We start from the raw sequence: 19047 nt of genomic DNA, 5'->3' as shown, positions 1-19047 counted from the left end.
CCACATGAAAAATGAGCACCAGTCAACCAGACTGCAATGGTATTTTTTCCATTTTCTTTTCCCCCATAAAACTATTTCTTTCATAGACTTAAAAACAACCAACTAGCCAAGTTATTAATTATGGTACACCTAAAAAAAAAAAAAAGAATACTAACCCTAATGTGACTGCTGCTTTAAGAGTGCTCTGTGTCTCGCCTTAGACTGGCTTTTCAGTAGCAATTCACTACAACAGGTCCTAAAATAATAATAATAGAGAATTAAAAATCCGACAGCAAGTTTAATGGTTAAAAATAACAAAAACAACCTGTTCTGAATGGTGATTTTACTCAGCAGTTATGTCCTGCTGCAGCACTCACAGCCTCACAAATGGTAGAAGGGGTTCAAATTCTCTCACCTTCTTTATTTTCTTCTTGTTTGTTTTTAAAAGGACAACTGCATTGTAATCTGCTAGGTACCATGGGACATTTTTCTTAACGTTATGTTCAGTCAATAATGGGACTGTTTTCAAAACTTACTGTGTTTTCCTGGGGTGGGTTAGGGAAGATAGGAAGAAGAGAGAAAACAGAATACAGCTCCTTGTAGCTGTAGCTCCCACGTGCCTTGGTTACTATGACTGTCTCTAATTCTCAGATCAGTGCTCGTTTTTTTTTCTAGAAGATCATGATGAAACACTGGCTGCAACTTTTATAGCTCCACTTGGTGTTTTAAATCACGTCTCCTAACCAAGGTCACCATCTTCTGTAAATCATCAGCTAAGAAGCATTTTTTCCCTCTCCCTAGTGAAGGTTTAAAGGTGGGGTAGGGCATGAGACAAAGAGGGAAGCTAAAATGAATTTAAAAAAAAATTGCAGCTATAGAACCAAATTTCATTATTTCCTCTTTCATTCACAGCATCTTATCATTATAGCCAGACTGCTGCTTTGCTTTAAGGTCAGACTGATCTCATTTTCCCTCTGGCCCCATCGGTTGCTGGTCGACCTCTGGATCCACAAGGGATGATGCAAATGCTGACTGGACGATCTGAAACCCAAATGACTCCAGAAGAGACATGTTCTGTTGGGGTGAAAAGGGGGATCCCAGAGCAGGACCAAGGTCCCCCAATGGGCCACCAAGGGCCCTGACGTGAACTTTCTGTATGTGTTTGTTCAGATAAGACTTCGATCTGAAAAAGCTGCCGCATTCAGGGCAAGGGTACTTCTTCTCTGCCTCCGTCTCCATTTTGTTTTTGCTGACTGCCATGTCACACGAGAAGGAGCCATTGGTGCTCTGTTTCTCAGGAGTCTTGAGGTCACTGGTGTCAGAGAGATCTCCATATGAATCGGAACTTTCAATCGGGTCCGAATGTGAACATTTCTGTCCTTCTATGGGAAAAAGAAAAAAGTTTTCAGAAACTCATCTGCCAAAGTACTTCTTTAACATGCACTCAAATAGCTTACACTGTTTATCACCTGATTCAGTAATGCCTGTCATGGTGGAATGATTCACATGTAACACTGAAATTCCCCAAATTCTGAAGCCTTCAAGCACAGATCCTCTACAAACCAAAGGGCTGCTATCAGAGCAACATCCAAGTTTTCGTAATGGACTTGTAGTACTGAATGCATCTATTATGTGTCTCTGGGTTTTGAATCCAAAAAGATTATATCTCAGGCACTGCAGAAGCAGTGATCTGACTGACCATAGATCTGACTGAGTTTTCAACCATACAAGTCACTCTCCACACTTCTGAAATATAGTTGATACTTTGAGCCTAGAAATCTGATCTAAGACTATTGAAAGATGTAAAGAAATCTGGAGATATTTTACTCATTCAGTCAACAAAGCAGCAGTGAGTTACTGATGTTTCAGAGGTGCAACTCCATTTAACCTCGAGAAGCTGTTTTTTAAAAGTTAAGCACAGCACTGTTAGAAGTGAACTTTATTATCTGGAGTTGATCCATCCTCAAGCAGTGTAGTGAAAAACAGGAATTTACGACACTATTTTAAGCCATTTGGATGCATATCCTGGCAAAGTCATCAGCATGTCTGGAGTGTTCCTCACTCTCCTTTGGCAATATGTCAAGAAAGTTTGTCCACACTTTTTGCTCAGTTTATTTGAATGAGCGTGGGAAAACGAGACATACTCCCTAAACAAGTGTCTGAATACAAATAAGCTGTATCAACTATTAACTCTGAAAGACCAAAGACCCACTTGGCACCACCCAAAAGACAGATTTGCTCGGGACTCAGTATTATGAACCAAGCAGGATACGCATGAAATCAATACAGCACTGAGCTGGAGTAAATCTCTTGTTAAATCAGCACGCCACCCAGAACCAAAGGGCTTCTGTAGTAACTCTGCAGGGACTTCAATAGCAAAAAAAAAAAACCCAACAAAAAACCCACAACTGGAGCTTTCCATTGGCACAGACTTTGTTTAACCCAGCATGCTGTTTTTTCCTGGGCAAGAAAACAACCATGGTTTCATGGTTGCATTCTCGGGCTCTCTCTCTGCCTTCACTAGAAATCAGAAGCATGGTTTGGTTGACACAAGATGCAAGTGTAGTGGACTATGGACTTGCCAAGGATCTGCATCTCTCGGGTAAAATGCAAACACTGCTCCAAGGTCAAGATGAACTAACACAGCTTTTCCCCAGACTTATTAAATCACCTAAGTGACGACAAATGTTGCATGCTATGTGATTTCTCTGCATGTTCCTCAGATTCTTCCCAGTATCTTTCCTGTCCTTCCTCCCTCCTTCCCTCCCCTTTCTCATGCCCAGCCCAACATCCCACAACACCAGGTTCTGCACAGAGAAGCAAGGTGCAGGGCAGGAAGTCTCTTGCCTTTGATGCCATAGGTTCTGACGCAGTGGAATGCTGCTCCCCCATTCGGGATGGACTCCTGGTGCCTGGAGACCTGGGGAAGGGGAACACCGTGGTGGGTTTTAACATGGACCTTTAAGTAGGAGGCAGAGGAGAAACCTAAACAAGATAAAAGGAGATGAGATCCTACCATCAGCAAAGACACACATCTGTCTTCCCTGTTCCTTACATCTTTTTCTTGCTCTTATTCCCTATTTACAAGGTTACCATCATACCAGCTTGATTTCTGGTTACCTACAACATGTTCAAGTACATCCCTAGACATAATCAAACAATGCACACAATACATATCTTTCATTAGACATCATTTGCTTATTGGAGGTCATGATGAAAGATCAACAGCCTCCTTGAGAAACAAATCCTATACAACCCTAGCAGGAGACATGACACAAAAAGGCACCCACATATCTTCACCTTTTTTTATTTAATTTAAAATTCTTTTTATACTTTGCGAGACATTTCAGAGTATTTTACTTTTGCAGTTAAGACCTGAAGGAGTACAATTTAGTAACACAGCTCTTCAGAATTTACTTTGCCTTCCCTTAGTTTCCAGCATCTATAGTCACTCCCAGAAGACAGAAAGCTGAACCTATTCAGATTTTAAGAAACACAGTTTTGTTGTATAGTAATTTTCGAAGACTATTTTCCCCATTCAGCTCATCCTGAGTTTTGAAGACCATACTGAAAGTCATATTTTGTCTGCAGTTAACAGAAAAATATATATATATATCAAAATGAAATCTCAATATTTCTATTAGCTGCTTAGACCACGAAAATTAAAAACACATATTTAAAACAGTTCTAAATAAAACATTGTTTTAAATTTGCTCATGAGCTACTTTTTCTATTTCTTAACTCTCACAAACAAGAACTTTTTCTTTAATGTAATAAATTACCTAACAAATACTTTGAAACATTTTAAAATTCAGATTTTAATAAACTCGTAGGTAGTTCTAGAAGCATTTGGACCACACATGAGGCACGTGGAGGACAGAGTTCTGGACAATTTTTATGCAGGTAAGCCCACCAATAACCATGTTATAACACTTTCATGTTGGAAACATTTTCCTTTAAGAACAGACAGCAAACCACACGTTCCACAGTCACAGAGATCCAGGTTCCTCTTCTGCAAACAGGCAACCTGAGACTTGGATTAATTCTTTTTAAACCAATACAGCATTTGCAGCACCAGCCCTTGAAACAGAACTTTCATATCAGTGCTTCAGTTTATGACCAGACATACCATCGTACAGCCACTTTTACATTGACGCAACTGCACTGACATTTGCTGAGATATAATAATAATATATTAGGATAGATGCAAAATCAATGCTGGCTCACATGTTGGGTGCTGAATGCAATAACAAATAAGGAGAATTCCCTCTGCCTACCCAACAGAATACTCACTGCACAGCCATGATCAAAGACTGTTCAGCAGTTAAGAATTACATGCACAGGACATGCAGAGCAAGACAGAACTCCACAGCAACTTGCTGGACAAAAAAGGGGCAGGGAGCTGAGAATGAACAAGAGATAATTGCTGCGGATCCCTGAGTTGAAAATGAAAGTAAGGAAAATATATAAGATACAGCATATATATATATATATATAAGATACAGCAAGAAAACCATAGCAGAAGAAATTGCGAACAAAACTTGGAATCATCTCGGAAAAATCATCCAGGGAGCTAATGTAAGGGGATTTCCTTCTGAAGTAAGGCAAGCCTTATGCTCAGGCACAGAACGCTGCACTAATGTGTCACTGGGCTGCAAGAGAATCTGTTTTTCCAACAAAAATGAAAAACACACTGCAGACATGGATAGAACTGGTGTGTGACTGCTAGAGAAAAGGACCAATGTCCAGGGGTAACGGTGATATATGCAACTCAAGGTGTTTCCCTTATTTCCTACATGTCCAATGACTGCATGCATGCTGAGATGAGTTTCTGTAGCAATACATTAAAATCCTACTGCTAACCATTAACAAAGGACAACACAGTTATTCAGTGTGTTTCTATACTACAACTGACACAGGGAAATCTAGAGTTGTAATCTCTGCTATACAGTCATTTTTCTGAACTCTGCAATTCTATTTGTAGAATACATTGTTTTATATAATGAAAGCTGCCTGCAAAGTGTGTTAGCTCCCCTTTCTGTACTTGGCAGATGAACATGTGAGTCATCAGCTTCTATCAAGGCAGGAAGAATGCCAGCTACTTCATAAGAAGCTGTTTGAAATGAGATTTTTTTGGCTTTATTCTATTTTTTTCTGAAGCACTCAGTACTGCTTTTTTTTTTTTTTTCCCATTAGGCCTTAATTAGGAATAGCTGTCCTAGGAAGATGGGGGTGAATTCACAATCAATAATCCTTTACTTTTTAAAATCTCTTTAAAAACAAGACCAAGCTAATGCAGAGCACAAAGTGGCAGTACGTTTCAAATAGAAGTATTTATTGCTTTACCCATACACAGCTCACAGCTTTGCGGAGCAGATTATTTCTTCACTCCAGACTAATCAACATTAAAAACATGCACTAAAAAAATCCCAATGTTCCTTCATTTCTCAGGTAACATCCACAGGGAGACAAGTACAGAAGTAGCTGTAGGATGCTCCTTTTTCAAAAATTCTGATTTGGACTTAGCCAGAACATTTGGAGAATGCTTCTAGCTTCAGTCAGCTTAGTCAGCTCTGTATCCAGCATTAAAAATACAGTAATTCACTTTATTGTAAAAGTAATAATAATAATCTAACTTGTGATTAGAACATGCACTCATCCCCAAACTCCTCTGATTTCTGTGGAACAAACAATGCCTGTGTCTGAACTAGAATGTGGCTGTTCAACTTGAACCTGACAACAAAGCATCAGCTTCAGACTTGCTGAAGTCATGAAGCTTGAAGTTCTTTGAAAAACCCTCACAAGCAAATGAAGTTCCTAGGAAGGGTAAGAGGATGTTATGTAACAACTAAGCAGGAGCAAGGCTTCTGGATTTAAACTGATTTTAAAAGTCTTTAAAAGTGAGGATTAAGTTTCCATAAGCACATTTTCCATTACTTTTTAAAAACAAAACAAACAAATCACTAAATCTCAGAAAAGAACACTGCACAGCTCCCTTGATTAGAGAAGATTTAATTGCTTACATAATTACTCTAAGCAAAAAGACCCTTAGTAAGAAAATAACCTGAAGAAAATCAACTCACAGATGGTAATTTTTGGACATTATAGTGCCACTTTGGTAAAGTACATAAAATTAGCAAAAGGGCACATGAGTGACACGGTAAACAACTGCAGCCACTTTCAGTCAGACACTGAGATTCTTTTCTCCTAAACCCACCATGCCTTTAGGAGAACACAAGACACTTGATTAACTTCTACAGAAAAGCCTTCAGCCTGATAGGATGAAGTGAGGATTCTGAGTTGATTCTGACTCTGATTTTGACACTAGGATGAGTTCAGCAGTACAAGTCACCTTTTTATCCACTTCTTTTATTGCTTTTTTTGGTGGGCCAGCATCCTACTTCCCTTTACAAGCAGCTCTTAACATTTTTCATCATCTTGCTTGACAATTATTATATCCAGCACTTCAATTCTAATTAAAAAACACAGCAGCACATCAGCAGGAGGAAGGATAAAACTGCAGTGTAGCTCTAGCAGCCACAGCTGGGGGCAGCGTGCAGCTTCTGACTGTGCCAATGCCCATCAAATAGAGGTTTCCAATGCATACATTTTCCACTGTACTTCTGTACGCCTTCAGCCTCTACAATTTAAGATATCTATTTTAAACAATGAACATTCTAATTTGATTCTAGAAAGCTCTGGATTAAAAAAATCTCAATATCATGGATCATAAAACAGTAATCAAAATTCATGGCATGTAACAATGCCCATAATACAGTTGGTTGACAAGGCCAGTCTATAATTTCCCTTCCCTATGAATTTTAACACAAGATAAATATTTAGCAACAATTCAACAGTTTTGTTACGGTTTGTAAGTGCTGATGTATAATGGAATTCACTGCAACACATTTGCAGTACATAAACCATAAGAACAAAGTAGCAGCGAATAGTTTGCTGTACAAAACCCCTCTATTTTACTTAAATTCCTACTGTATATCTAGGCCTGTAAGATGTGAATACTCCATTTAATCACTTCATTGTTTAATCACCAGATCTGTCTTTGTCATGCTGGCTTAATGGTAAAGGAGCCGCAGTGACATCTGGTGGTAGTCGAGTTGAAACTCAAGTTTATAAGCCCTGGAAACGTGACAATTTCTCCCAACTTACACGTGTTTGTTTAGCACTGTGTACCCCTGAGGGAGAGCAGGACAGCACCTTGCATAGCATCCTGAGTGTTGTTTCAACAGAAAGAACAGAATAAGCTTAAGCAGCGTTTCAGAAGAGAGGCCTTTATCTGAAGAGGAAGCCAGAATCTGAAGATTTTCAACACAGATACCATATCTAGTCAAAACGTTAGTGTCATTTTCAGGACCTAACATATGGCTACAGCACTGGAGACACCTCCCTCACAAGCCAATGTCTCTCATTACTCACCATCTCCTCATCATCTCAAACCTCCTACAGCCCTCTCATTATTCGACACAATTCTCTCACAAGATTTGATTTCATCTCCCTTAAAATAGGAATGGGAGCACACATTACCAAAAAACACCTCATCAGAAAAAAGAGATCCCCAAATACAGCAGCAACATGTTGCCATACTCACTAGGTTTGTACACGAGTGTGAGCCAGCAATACATTCTGAAGTTGACTATTAATCATTCAAAAAAATGCAAGCAAACAGGTATTAGCAAGTCTAAATTATTTTTTCTTCTTTCCAAAGTTTGCCCAGCTTGCCTGACATCCCGCAAAGCCTAAGTCTACAACTGTCTCTCCAACTTGGCAGTACTAAAAACAGATGGAAAAAGTTGAAAAGCTGTATTTACACAAATAAAAGTAAAGCACATTTTTAGTGCTTTACTCTCTTTAAGAGACTTGTTTCAGAAATATATATTAATACAAAGCAATTTCTTGGGAGAAGTGGGAGAAGCAGTTTGACTCTACTGCTGCACCCAGAGCTGAACAAGATAATAAAATGTACATTCTTTATGTACAGTATATAATTCTCAACTTCATGTGTATCTCAAATATTCTTCTTCCAGACTGTACACAGGAACCACCAAAAAATGTGCGTGATGAACAAGGCAATGTATCATGGTTATTTGGTAGTAATCTGGATACTTAGCAAATAAAATTCTTTAAATTGTCTAAGAATAATCTGCTTCAGACTCAAAGTTCTTTAGGAACTATTAACTATGTAAGAGCAGACCTATGGCACCACCAGTTTCAAAGTTAAGAATTCAATAGGAAAAGCAAAGAATATGTACACATCTATGGTATTTATATGCCTCCTGTTGCAGTCACACAGCCTTACAGCTTCCTTCGAGCATTCTCCCAGCCCACTGAAATGAAAAAAGTTGTTTCTTCATTACCTCGGTTACAGATAGTGCAGAAATTGCTTGGTCCTTCACTGTGTTTCTTCAAATGATCTGCCATATATGCTGCCCGCAAGTACTTCCCACACACCTGGCACGGAACTTTGTCTTCATGACACGCCAGGTGTGAGCGCAGTCGATCACGTGTGGCAAAGGAAGCATTACAAGTCTGCAGGTACAACGAGAACCATGTGACTCAACAGCCCTGCTACAAGCACCGACACTCAAATCTATTTAGCATTCTTTAGAGTAAATACCTCAGACCCTGCATATACAGATCACATGACACACAAGCCATTTCCCCACAGTTAACAATTCAGACCACCCACATATCACACAAGATGTGGTTACTACTTGAAAGAATTAAGAAAGCAAGAAAACAGCTCTAACGTACTACAGATAATAATACTTCAATATAGATTAGAGTTCTAAGGCCTTAGCTCCTCACTGAGCAAGAAGATATTAATACCAAGAAATATTTAATAACAGAAGTAGCATTACAGTAAATTCTGCCACTTCACTGAGCCATTAACATCACTTCAGACCACTCAAAATGTCCTCTTTGACATTTTCCTAAATTTTGTCCTCTGATACAATCTGACTTGTACAGAGGATTTCTCCTTTGGACTAAGAAGACACGTAATAAAGCATCAGAGAATTGCCTGGGATGAAAAAAACAAGACAGTAAAAGAGCCATCCTGGTACTCCCAGCAGCAGTGCATACAAAGTGCAGAAGAGAAGCCTCAGAAGTGAGCAGGTATCAAAACAACTGCATAGCAGTGTAGGCTGTTTAAAACTTACCCCTGATCAAGCTATCATATCTCACTTATTACCATGAAACAAGCTTGATCTGCCATGAGATAATATTGGTTCTACGTGCCCACTTCTCAGAGGTAATCTGTATGACAGATGAGAGACAGTTCCCTCCCATGTTCATAATCACAGCAAGTGGCAGCTGAGCAGACTATGTATATGCCTACTACAACAGCCTGTCAGTTCTGAAAGGCTTGCTGTATTTCTAGCGTGAAGGAAAATAGTAAACCATCAGTAACACACTGTACAAGTTATTATTGTCCAAAACCACTGCTCACAAGTGCAAGAAGAGAAACAAAAGCAGGTATGTGTTAGAATGACCAGACCAAGTGGGCAACAGTGACATCCCAGAGTGCACAGTGTTTGGTTTATACCACACCTTCATGTAAAATAATGCAGGTTTAAGTTGTACAACCAGAGTCCCCTAAGAAATAATATAAGAAAATTAAGTGACTTGGGAACTGGATACATTCTGTCATTTCAAGTATCAGGGTGCAGTTAAACAGCTCCTTCACCAGAGATAGGCTTGTTAAATTAACAATCTTAGTAAAACTACAAAATTACAACTTCAGATAAACAAAATCGATAAATACAGGTAAGGGTAACCTACACAATTTTGTGTAATTTAGTGAATCAACAGCTTGACCTACAAAACACTACAGGCAGCTGAAAAGTACCTATCCATTTCAACAGGCTTCAGTTCACTTGACCCTGTGAGATGCTTAAGTAAATAAATTCCCATGGAGCTTAGGCTACTTGGCAGCAAGCACAAGACTTAGCACCTCACCGGATCAGGACTTAATGTACTTAAAAAAGCAACAGTAAAATTATCTGAATTTCCATGAGACACAGAGTTTAGCTAAGCTCACCAGACAAAGAATCATAAATCACAAGCAGTGAAGATTAAGAGGCAAATTCTTAAAAATGAAAACTTTCTCTATTTGAAATCTCAGGACACAGCGCTGAGCAAAAGAGGTGCAGCTTTCTCTTACTTAAATGTTATTTGAGGTAAACGCTCAGTTAAGTTAGGATTCCAGCTCTGATGCTAATCAATCTGTTGGATATAAACTAAAAGTATATAACCAGATAATCAGGGATGACAGCCAAAAGACCCATCATCAATTACTCTAGCAATATTGAGCCACAGTAAGTGTCCATACAAAAGCATTGGGAGTGCATTAGTTTACAAAGCAGACCAGAGACAAACCACATAAATACACGGACGCCAGAAGTAAAATTGTATCTGTCCCATACTGAAACGACCAAGTTGAAAGCTTAGAGAAAGGCAATATAATCATTTCTGTGTTGCTGCTGAGTTTTGTAAAGTTCACCTTTGGATAAGCTGTATAGCAAATACATCTGTGAAGAAGCTTTGAAAAAATAATCAGTCCAGTGGAGAAAGCAAGAACCAATTTAGCTGAATCATAACGATGGGAGATAGGACTATAATTAAGGAAAACCCCAAAGTTAATATTCAAATAGTTAATATTTATAAAAGTATAGAGCAAAAAAAAAAACAAAAAAGCAAAAAGTTTTATTTTATAAAAGATGTGAAGTGCTAAACGAGTACTAAGGATTTATCATTAATTGTTAATCATAGAAGAAAACTCCAGTGCTCTCCTATCAAACATTGCAAAGGTATATAAAGAGACCAAAAAGAATATATATATAAAGTTTAAAAAACATTGTTGAAGAAATACCTCTTGAAGTTTCAACTTTTCTATGGCTGTGGATGTCTCTGAGCTTATTCCATGGTGGCTGCCATTTTCCTGCTAATAGGCAGGAAGTAAGAGAAATTAGGACAGGAAGAAACTCATTCTGCATTGAAATCAATGGGAAAAGCACTGGACTTGGGATGCCAATTTTAGGTTTATTTAAATAGGTATCTTTCTTTAACAAAAGCTCTGCTTTAACTTAACCTGTATTTTTCTTTTCTTTTCTTTTTTTTAACTTCAGTTGCCAGAGGAACAACCTTTCTCTTGTCTCACAGAAGGAACAAACTTCTTGTTCCTCCCCTTTTTTATTTCTTGTCCACAGAACCACAGCCTAACTTCTATACCAATCACACTCAAAAACCAACAATACATCCTTACATCTTCCCATGGTGAGCCAGCAAACCGACCTGTCCCTTATGGCCATAGCACTGACTTACCCCTTCTCCTTTATCTGGAACTCAAATGTAAGTTTAAAGAAAGAAAAAACCAAAAACACAAAAAAGAAGAAAAAAAAAATCATCAGTGCAACAATACAAGGGAAATATAGCCAGAGTGCTACTTGGTGTCTGGTCTGGACACCAGTGCAACTTCTTGGATCAGTTTCCTGAGATGCCCTGGTCTGTGGAGGTCCTCCCCTTTTTGCACCTATTTTAACAAAAAAGCTGGAATCAGGCCTGTGTGTGGCGTGGGTGCTACAAGGGCTGGAAGTTAGGAGAGTTTTTCAAAGGTCTGTGAAGCCCAACTATTACTGCAGGGAGACTGAGCGCAGGATTGTGTGCCGAGCACTCTAAGCTGTAGCTGTTGCAGTCACATTCAGCTTACAACCATCCTGCTTCTCATAGTTTCATTTTATTTGCTTTAAAGTTGGGTTGACACCCTCCTTCGTTTTGTAGTCCAAAATATACCATGATGCCATACGAACAAAACATCAGATATCCACTGGTGTGTAAAGATACACAAGGGTTCAGGGAAACAGCCAGTGGATTTTGTTTAAATTACAGCATCAATTACTTCCAAGAACGTCAATAGGACAGAGGATTCTGAAAGGCTTTTCTGTTTACCTAAAGAATACTCTTTTGCTGTAAACATTAACAAAGCATGACAATAACAGGAATTTTCAACAGGAACTCGACAGATTCAAAAAGGATGCTCAATACTGCTTGGCCTACTCTCACAGGGGCTGGCTTGCCAAATGAAACCAATGAAAATGAGAATGAAAATCTGGAAAAAAGCAAGCCAATATTCAGCTATTTTCCTTATTGGTGGCCAGGTACTCTGCTCTGATACATGTCACAGAACAAAAGTGTTCCTGGTTATGAGATAACCAGAAGGAGAACTTTATCAATTTACGTACGAGCTTTTAGATTCGAATCAATTTTCAGTGCATGGCATCCCTTTGTATGGTTTGTATAACATATCAAATCCAGGCATATTCAAGGTTTTCTTCATTTGACAGCATATTGTTAAGTCTTTTTTCAAAGACACACAGCAGCTCTTTAACAAACATTCTACATGTTGTTTAAGATTAATGAATTATTAACTTTGCAGAGTTAAGCATTCAAAAATGAAGAACAAATCAAGCTTGAAATGACAATCTCAATTCTGCCCTCGTGCTTGTAATCTGTAGATTATAGCTTCTAACTGAAATAAACAATGCATATAATGTCACAGGGCTTTAAACAGCAAATACATGAGAAAGACAGTTCTTAGAAATGCTATCACAGAATACATGTGTGCAAGGAGATAAGAGTTGAGCTTGGCTGCACAATCTTAGTTTCTGTATTTCTTGACTTTCCAGCTCTTAGTGTATCCTCTGATTCACACTTGCACAGTTTATATTTAGTCCTCTTAAATTGATACGAAAACTATTAAGTATCAGCTGGTAAAGGACAGTTCAAGCTCCTCAGTGTTATTCATCAATTGCATATATTCAGTAACCTTGATACCAACTAGCAAAAGAATCAAGAGTTTCTGGTTATGTTGAGACCTAGGTATTACTTTCACACCTGCAAACAAACATACGCTTAGGGACAACATTTTCAGTTATCTTCAGTTTATCCACTCAGACCCCTTGCTATCCATCCCCAAAGTGTGAGATCTTTTTTGCAAGCAGAATTTTCCAATTTATATGAATCTATACCCCTGAATCATCTTAGTAAGTTCAAACCAATCTAAGGTTTTTATAAAGAGCAAAATCACCATGAAGGCTCTATGGCCTGATTTACAAAGGTGCTGAGCTCCTGCAGACTTTACTGAGGGCAACAGAAACCTTTAGATGGCTCTGTACTTCCAAAAATCTGTTTAAGGGAGTATTAAAATTACAAAAACCTTTCAAAATTCTCACAGTTTGGAGGAGACATAGCAAAGGTGTGTCAAGAGATGGAAATAAGTGCAGATGAGGAGGCAGCAATCATGTGGGATTGATGAGGTTTGTAAAACATTAAAAACTTCAGAAGGAAAAAAAATCTAACTTTTCTGTCTTCAAAGAAAATGAAGTTATCATGCTCAATCTTTCTTAAAATAAATAACCAAGCCTTTCTTCAGAGAACAACCATGCAGACTGCTAGCCCAACAAATGTCTTAGAAGTTTGCCTAACAAATTTGTGAAGACAGTGGGTGATAATGGAAGCTGGTTCTCAACTTTGGTTTTAATTAACACTTCCAGGCACCTTTTAAATCTCTACACAAATGAATTACAAAATATCTTTCTTGATTTGTTCATTCAAACCTCAATGAATGATTAATTTACTGTAAATATACGTATATGTATATACTACTTTGTGACATCATATTACAAAGATACTGAAAGAATCCTGTGCCCATATTATCTATGCTCTCACTGGGAGGAAAAAAAAAAGCTTCCAATTTTGCTCAGTGCAATGTTCTGAATGCTATGTGATAAAAAGAGCACCCTGGCAAGTGACAATAATTTATGAATTTTATTTGAAATTATTCTAAAAACAACAAACCAAGTCAACATTGGAGCCTTCTGTTGGTAACTGCAACAGAGTGGGAAAGAGGAGGGTGGGAAAAAGAGGGCCTTCTCTGTGACATTGGCTTAAGCTCTGTGAGTGGGTAAGAGATCTGGGGAGGGTCAGCAGCAGGGAAGAACAGTGGAGCAGTAGGGAAGAACACGGTGCAGAAGCAGAGGGAAGCAGGAGGACCAGAGCAGCAAAGGGACTGGAGGACAGGAGGAATGTTAAGCAGCTATGGTGTACTGATCCAATTCACACACAGGTGGTATTTTTTTGGATACTTTGTAATTCTCTGCACATTTACAAATCTAACACCTTAAAATAAAGATAACCCATATGCCAGTGTAAGCCCCGCCAGCTCCTACCTGACACTTGTGAGGTCTCTCTGAGGTATGCACCTGTTTGATGTGTCCATTCAAGTGGTCTGGCCTTCAAAGAAAATACACATATGCACACTTGTAACAAATACTAAAAGTAAATGTCCAATTTTAACAAAAAAAAAAAAAAAAAAAAAAAGACAATCCCTGTGGTGGATCTATTACAGATGTTGTGACATTTAACTTTCCAAGACCCAGATCACCAACAACTGGGACTCTACTTTAAGTACTCTCTCCAACTTGCTAAAAGAGCAGCATTTTTCTTGCAAAGAAGCTCTGACTGAACAAACAAAGCAAACAGGAAATACAAGCTACAATTTTCAAACCTGCAGGTCCCCTTCCAAACTATTCAGACCTTGACCATCAGGGTGGTCGGGTTTACTGTTGCCAAATATTTGAAAATCAGCCCCTTCTGATTTATGTCCCAAACATAAATGTAAGAAGCCAACTTTAAGCACCTTTGTGCAAAAAGACTGACTCTACACTCTGTTGCTGTGACTTTCTCCATCAGCAAGACAAAAAAAAACACAAAACTGTCCTAACTCACAACGTTGTGGAGAGACTATTAATCCAAATAAAGTGCTCTGAAGGTCCCAACTAGAAGGTGCAATGGAAGAGCAAATTATTACTGAAAAAAGTTAGACCATTCTTTGCAATTGGTAAAGCCTACTTTGAGAAGACTGAATAGCTGCAGATTTTCCTGATGGGAGTTTCTCTTAGTGGGAAGAAAGCTTTTCATTGTATGAGCCCAAAACTGCTTGGAAACAAGTTCTCCACCCTCTCCTCCCCCAGCTCTCCAGCTGCGCCAATGGGAGCGCGCAGGGTGGAATTCACGCACTGCGGACAGCAGAGCCCGAGCTGTGCTGCTGGAGCCGGCGCTGCGGTGGGCTGGGGCCGTGCAACCAGACAGACAGACGGACCGGGGTCCTCCCAGGTGCTGCCAGCCTGGCGGCCGCGCTGCTGCACTACTCGCTGGAGGAAAGGGCACTAAAGTCGGGCATCACGCTTCCAGCTTTCCTCTGACAGCTCCTGTAACTGAATACTGCATCTTAAGAAAGGTTCTCTACTTTCCATGCTTCGATTTTAAAAAGACAGATAGATCTTTTTGTGGTTTATTTTCTTAACGGTGTACCTGCTTGCTCACGTTTTAAGTCATTGGAAACAAGGAGAACTCAACACGTATTTTTCACCTCCCCTTGTTGACAAAAATCTCTCATACAGCAACAGTAAATTTTTAATCTTGAACAAAAATGATAAAAATTGGCAGTGATCACACGTAGCGCTGTAGTAAAAAGCATAATTTGCTTTTAGCTCACATTTTCAGTTTATGACTTCTCGTCACTAAATTTGCAGTCCTGAACAAGAAGCATCCCCCTAATTATTGCTGATTTTAAAAAAGGGGAAAAAGAAGAAATCTGTGTTGCCTTAATTTCTCCCAGGAACAAAAAGCTCTACTCTACCAACAGGAGAGCTAGCAGGCACGCACTTCCCACGTGTACAGCTGGGAAAACTCTACCCCTGTCAGCTTTTGATTCATTGTCCTGTGTCAGATCCCTCTCTCCTGCTGAGTCAACAACTGCAGACAGAAGCAGAGTGCAGCTACGAGGGGAACACGGCATGGATGCACCCCCCACCCCCCAAGCTCCTAGCCTCAAACTTATATTAACTCCCACAAACAGTGACAACAAAAAAAGCAGCAACATTAAATGCACAGATCTTACGTATGTTGCAGGGCAGAAACAGGATCCCCTTCAGAAGGATGTAAACCCAAAGGACACAAAGATCATGTATTAAAAGATACTTGATGCTGCAGCCTTTGAAATCTCACCTCTTCCTTCACATTTGGGTGATAAAAAACATTACGAACTAAGAGAAATGAAGGGAAGTTAAGAAAAAAGAAAATTTAAAATGGATACGAGAAAAATCATAAACTTGAGATGTACTAATATTTTGCACTTCAACAGCACCTTCCAACTACCTACGAATCAGGAGTCTCCAGACACTACAGTGAGACAGGCAGCTACTAGGGAGACCCACTTGTCAGAACTGTCATCTGAGGGAGGGACTGCCTGACGTGTACATGGGTCTGGGACAGAGCTGGGGATGTTTACCCAGGAGCCAACTGACTCCCGGATCTGTGTCTTAATTACTCTTAGATCCTTTTGAGAGACTCAGTACAGCCTCCCAGCGGAAATGATGAAAGTCTCATTTCTCGAGACATTTTAAATTGGAACAGCCAAACTACCCTATGTACAAATTGTTCTGGTTTCCCAAGGGATGGGAAAGACAACTTCCTAGGTCTCTGTGTCTACGATCCTTGGAAGTTCTCTCTTACCTGGAAAAGCCTTTCCCGCAGCTCTGGCAGATGTAGGGCTTTCCCACTGAGCCATCGTGGGATCGAACATGATAGGACATCCTGTCTTTCCGCTTGAACCGTAACCCGCACACTGGACAAGAGTAAGGCTTCTCACCAGAGTGCGACAGCTTGTGCCGATTCAGGTGGTACACGTCCCGAAAGATCTTGCCACAGATGTCACATGCCACCTGTTTCCTTGTCCTGCTTCTTTTTCTGGGCGCATCGGGGTCGTCCTGGCCAGGGATGCCATTTTCACCCAGTCTGGGGGGTGGGATGTCTATGTAACCCAGCTGCAAGCTCGTCACCCCATGCTGAGCCTCGTGCTGACGAAGCCGATTGGCATCAGTGAAAACCTTTCCGCAGAGGCCACATGGCAGGATGCCAGCCTCCCGCAGTCCACCCGGGGCCCCGAACATCATGGAGTCCAAGAGGTTGGCTTTACGGGGACGGCCTCTGCCCCGCTTGGTACCTAAGGTGGGGGCACTAGCAGCAACATTCTGGAAGGGTGAGGCCAGCAGCGGTGGGGAGAGGGGTCCTGCCACCATGGGCAGGCGGTCCACACCCTGCAGCACAGGCAGGGAGGACTGTGCCGCGGTGAGCGCAGCCCGCGTGGCCTCGTCTTCGGGCATGCCTGCAATGCCATTGCCATTGGGCGCCAACGTGGCACCGTTGGTCATGTCGAGAGGGAAGCCGAGGTCAGCGGCTCCCGGGCGGAACAGCATGATGTCGGGGCGCGTGGGGGGCACGAGGATCTGCACGTTGGACTGCTTGATGACCTCCTGGCAGATGTCGATGACAGAGCGCATCAGCAGGAACTTGGCGGCCGTCATGAGCTCCGGGAAGCTCTCCAGCCGCACCACGATGCGCGAGGTATAGGCGAAGTCCAGGATGTCCCCGAACACCTTGGAGCTGATGGTGTGCATCTCCAGCTCCCGCCCCCCCCCGGGGGACCCGCCGCCTGCCGCCGAAGCTCCGCCGGCCGCCGCCGCCTCCGCCGAGCCCCCTTCTCCACCGCCGGCCGCTCCGTCGCCCGGCTGAGCGCTGAACACCGACTCGAAGTACTCGCTGCAGGCTGCCAGCACCGCCCGGTGCGCCGGGAAGCTCTCGTCGCCCACGCGCAGGAGCACGTCGCAGAAGCGGCCGCCGTTCTTGCGCTGCTGGTTGAGGCTGTGCAGCATGTCGGCGCTGTGCCGGCTCACCTGGTACGTGTAGCAGCCCGACGAGGGGCCGCAGGCGGCGGCCTCGCTCACCCGCTCCATGGGGCTGCGCCGCCCCGCTGGCGCCCGCAGGGGGCGCGCGCTCTCACGCCCGGCGGCGCGCGCCGCCTCCTGCTCCCCGCCCCTGTCCGGGCCGACGGCGGCGGCGCGCGCTGCGCTCCCTGCACAGCGCGAAGGGATGGCGGAGGGGGGGCGAGACAAAAGGCTCGGGCGGCGGAGGGGCGCGCGCCGCGCGGGGCCGCCGCGGCCGCCGGCGCGGAAGCTCCGCCCGGGTCCGGCCGCCACGAGGCGCTGCGGCCGCGGAGGCCGCCGCGGGAAGGGGCGTGCGCGGCGCGGCGGCGGCGAGCGGGGAGGGAGGGGGCTCGGGCGGCCGCGGCTCCGGGCTGCCGGCTCCGTCCGTCCCTGTGTGTTTGGAGCGGAGGAAAGATGGCAGCGGCTGCACTTCCTCTTGCACTTTCACCCCTGGGGGGAGGAGAAGGAGGGGGCGATACCACCCCCCCTACAAAAATCCAGCGGGGGCCCCCCGGCCGCTGCTCCCCGACCGAGCGCCGCCGCCGCCGGCCCCGCGCCGGGCCCCGCCCGCTTCGCCGCACCCTCACCACCGGCGCCGCAAACTTTCCTCTCTCCTTCGGTCGAGAAGCCCCCCACCCTATTCGCGGAGACCCCCCCCTCCGGCCGCTCGGGCTCCCCCTGCCCCCCCGCTTCCTGCCCCCCTCCCTCCCCGCATCCGCCAATGCACGAGCAGCCAGCGCCAGCAGGCCGGCCCCCACCCCGCCCGCCCGCGGGGCCGGGGGCTGCAGCCTCCCCCTTCCCCGGCGCCTCTCCTCCAATGCCGAGCCGGCAGCCGGGCCCCCACCGCGACGCGGGGGGGCCGCGTTCGCCCCCTCCCCCAAATATCCGGGCCGCGCTCGCCCCCCGGGCCCCCTCCCACCGGGGAGAGGAGGGGCCGGGGGTGGGGGCGGTGGGGGTGCCGCGGGCGGCCTCCCCCTCCCCGGACCGATGAGAACCCGCCCGTAGCCGCAGAGCCGCGCGGCGGCCCCCCCCCTCCCCCGCTCGCCCCACAGCCGCTCCGTGAGGGGCCGGGGGCTGCGGGGCGGCCCGACCTCCCCCCGCGCCCTCGTTGCCCTCGCGCTCCCTGTACCGGGACCCGCTCCCGGCACGACCCGGGGCAGGGAAGGGGCCGGAGGCGATCCCCGCGCTGCAGAAATGCCCCTCTCGGAGGGACCCGCGCTGGGGGCCG

General features: G+C 43.6%; 1 protein-coding gene across 4 annotated transcripts; it reads right to left on the bottom strand.

The window, feature by feature from the left end:
• Window positions 1–942: 942 nt before the first annotated feature.
• Window positions 943–17849, bottom strand: PATZ1 (POZ/BTB and AT hook containing zinc finger 1; the record flags this gene model as incomplete). Of its 4 annotated transcripts, none has more annotated exons than XM_079543868.1 (6): window positions 943–1361; window positions 2827–2964; window positions 8352–8523; window positions 10868–10939; window positions 14190–14286; window positions 16570–17849. In XM_079543868.1, 6 exons carry the CDS (start codon window positions 17847–17849, stop codon window positions 943–945), a joined length of 2178 nt encoding a protein of 725 aa, XP_079399994.1. The 4 variants fall into 4 exon arrangements, with proteins under 4 accessions (XP_079399994.1, XP_079399995.1, XP_079399996.1 ...); XM_079543869.1 differs by having other exon boundaries at window positions 14223–14286; XM_079543870.1 differs by lacking the exon at window positions 10868–10939 and having other exon boundaries at window positions 14223–14286.
• Window positions 17850–19047: the final 1198 nt, after the last annotated feature.

The sequence above is a fragment of the Tetrao urogallus genome, assembly GCF_951394365.1.
Source record: "Tetrao urogallus genome assembly, chromosome: 17".
In the NCBI taxonomy this organism is placed as follows: Eukaryota; Metazoa; Chordata; class Aves; order Galliformes; family Phasianidae; genus Tetrao; species Tetrao urogallus.
Note: the sequence above shows the minus strand (reverse complement) of the source record. Positions and strands in the feature narration are given on the sequence as shown.